At 45.9% G+C, this 2,678-nt stretch overlaps 1 protein-coding gene across 1 annotated transcript; it reads right to left on the bottom strand.

Moving 5' to 3' along the window:
• Positions 1-12: 12 nt before the first annotated feature.
• LOC119348058 lies at positions 13-1,055 on the bottom strand (the record flags this gene model as incomplete). The annotated part of the gene is made up of 2 exons (XM_037616446.1): positions 916-1,055; positions 13-823 (listed from the first exon to the last, which is right to left on the bottom strand). A coding segment is annotated over exon 2 (758 nt), but the record flags the coding sequence as incomplete, so codon positions are not given.
• Between the last annotated feature and the right edge of the window lie 1,623 nt (positions 1,056-2,678).

The raw sequence follows: 2,678 nt of genomic DNA, 5'->3' as shown, positions 1-2,678 counted from the left end.
TTGACGCCAAACCAGAGGCCAAGCTCAGGGACGTACTCCGCGGCGCCATGGAAGGGCAGCGCCCAGCTTCCAGCCTGCCTCCACTCACCTTTCACCGTGTCAAAGGCATAGGCTCCGGCGTCCACAGACGACACACACAGAGTGGTCTCATCGACCACCGCCGCCGCGGAGGGGTGGAAGACCGCTCTCCTGTGGAGGTCAGGCAGGTATGGTCCACGCATCGGCGGCGAGGGCAGATGTTGCCAGTGCCACCTCTGTTCAATCCCAGCGGATGGACCCCTGGCGGAGCCGTTCCTCCCGTACTCCAAGACCTCAAACAAGACATTCCTCGGTTCTTTGCTCAAGACATAGTGCTGTTCGTCGTCGTCTTGGCTCCCAGGCCTGGTCATGGACAAGGAGATTGAGTCCCTCTGTTTGCAGAAGTTAGTGTCGGGCATGGCAACGACGGCGTCTATGTCAATGTCGTACATCACGGCATTGCCGCAAGTGGGGGCGAACATGACACGGCCCTCTGCCTGCCCTTTGAGCAGGGAGAAGAAGTGAAAGTCCGTCGCGCCCTCCATCTTTGGCGGCGTCGAGAAGTTGATCTTGTGCTCGGGCAGAGGCTCCAAGCTCGGGATGGCCGACGGTAATCCCTTCTTGTTGTTACTCGCCTTTTCCGCGGCTGCTGCTGAGCGGTGGAAGAGATGCTGCTTGAGGTTGACCCGGAGCAGCGAATAAAATTTACAGCCGTAATCGCGCACTATCACGTTGGCAAACTCACGATTCATCGTCCTCGCCGAACTAACAACCCAGCGAGCTAGGCAGTAGTCGAGTATCCTGACTATCAAGAGATACGAGTTATACACCTCTAAAAGTTGTTGAAACCAAATATATCTGGATTAATCTCAGTAGAAAGTTGTTGTAACTTCTTACCTGCAGCAGCGGAATCAAATCCCGTATGCCTCCAATCCCAAAATTTACCTCTAGCTAAGACCCACCAAACGCGAATCAATTCTGAAAGCCCTGGTGTTCCTAGCAGGATGAATGGGGCAGACAGAAGGCGGCGGCGGCGGTGGCGGAGGAGGAGGAGGGGAGGGGCGGCGAGATTTATATGGGGGGCGCGGCGAGTCTGACGGAGACCTCTTTTTTTTTTTTTTTGAGGGGGTGACGGAGACCTCATATACAGCGCTTGACGCGGCCGCTGGTAAACTGGCGCTCACACGCCCTCTGGCATGGGCCGGCCCACCAAGCAACGTGCTTCGCTCCAGGTCGCGGTTCCTTCCTTTGTTCGCTCGCTCGCGATTTCAGGCTTGGTACGTTCGATCAACGGTTGACCGTTGATTGGTTGACCATTGGCTTTTGTAAGAAACAGTATCTAAAAAAGTTCGTGCATTTAAGAAAATGTTTGTGGCTTTGAAAAAGTTCGCAGATTTGAAGAAAAAATATGGATTTAATAGAAAAAGTTCAACACTTGAAAAACGTTTCTGAATTTAAAATAAATGTTCATCAATTCAAAAATTGTTCATGAATTTGGAACATATTTAAGAATTTAAAACATTGAATAAATTTTAATAGTGTTCATGAATCTCTAAAAATTATTCACGAATTTGAATTTTTAATTAATTTGAAAATTGTCCAAGAATTAGGGAAAAGTTCATAACAGTAAAATTATTCATATACTTTAAAAATGTTGAGGAACTTGAAAATTGATCAAGAATTAGGAAAAAGTTCATAAGATTAAAATTATTCATATATTTTAAAATTGTTGACCAAATTGAAGAAATGTTTAAATTTTTTTGAAAATTATTCACAAATTTCAGAAAAGTTCATGAATTTTTTTGACAGAGTTGTAAAAAGCTCAAGGATTTCAAAACTACTCATGAATTCTGAAAAAAATCACGAATTTGAAAAAAAAAATACAAAAAACTTAAAATGAAAAAAGAGGTAGAAAACCAAACAAAAAACTGGTCAAAAGCTTCATAAAACCGGACATCTGATAAAATAGTTGTTGTTAACCGGTCCGCTGTCAAATCGGTGAACTGATCTCTAATCACCAAGTGTTCATCTCTCGCATTATATGGGCCGGCCTATTCGTCGCGACAGTTCAAAGCAGGGATGTGCGCTGCCTATGATTAGCGAAGTAACCGACTTTATAAGCGCGGAATAGAAAAAAGCACGCCTATTTGTTTCTTCACAGTTTGGCCTTGTTTTTTCCGTGTTGTTTTTTATCCGGTTTTCGCTATTTGTGGGTCGAGTTTTCTTTGCTTTCTTTATATTCCTCCTATTTTCTTATGGTTTTTCTTTTACCTTGGATATGCCCTTATCAGTGTTAGCTAAAGACTGATTAAGAGCCAAAGACCCATGGTCTGTGTGAAATGCACCGGAGGAGTTTTATCTAGGAACAATTACATTTGAGCCCCTAGTTGTGTCATACCCGTTTGATTTGCCCCCAAATTTAAAAAAAACATTGTTTCTGTCCAAGCTCGTTTGCTCTTCTTATGCTTTTGCTCCCGGGGCCCCTCCTCGTGGCCCTACCTCGGAGATCGTCCCTTTGAATGAGGCAGGCTCATGAAGGCGATCCTGCCAGGCAGGTCCATCGTCCTGAGCCACCTATTCGTGGGGATGAAATCCTCGGCGTCCTCAGCTCCGGCCACCACTTGAGCTCCTGCACCCGTCACATCCCAGCCAGTCTTCAA

Source organism: Triticum dicoccoides, unplaced genomic scaffold (genome assembly GCF_002162155.2).
Source record: "Triticum dicoccoides isolate Atlit2015 ecotype Zavitan unplaced genomic scaffold, WEW_v2.0 scaffold83528, whole genome shotgun sequence".
Taxonomy (NCBI): Eukaryota; Viridiplantae; Streptophyta; class Magnoliopsida; order Poales; family Poaceae; genus Triticum; species Triticum dicoccoides.
The sequence above is the reverse complement of the archived record's forward strand: the minus strand, read 5'-3'. Positions and strand labels throughout refer to the sequence as shown.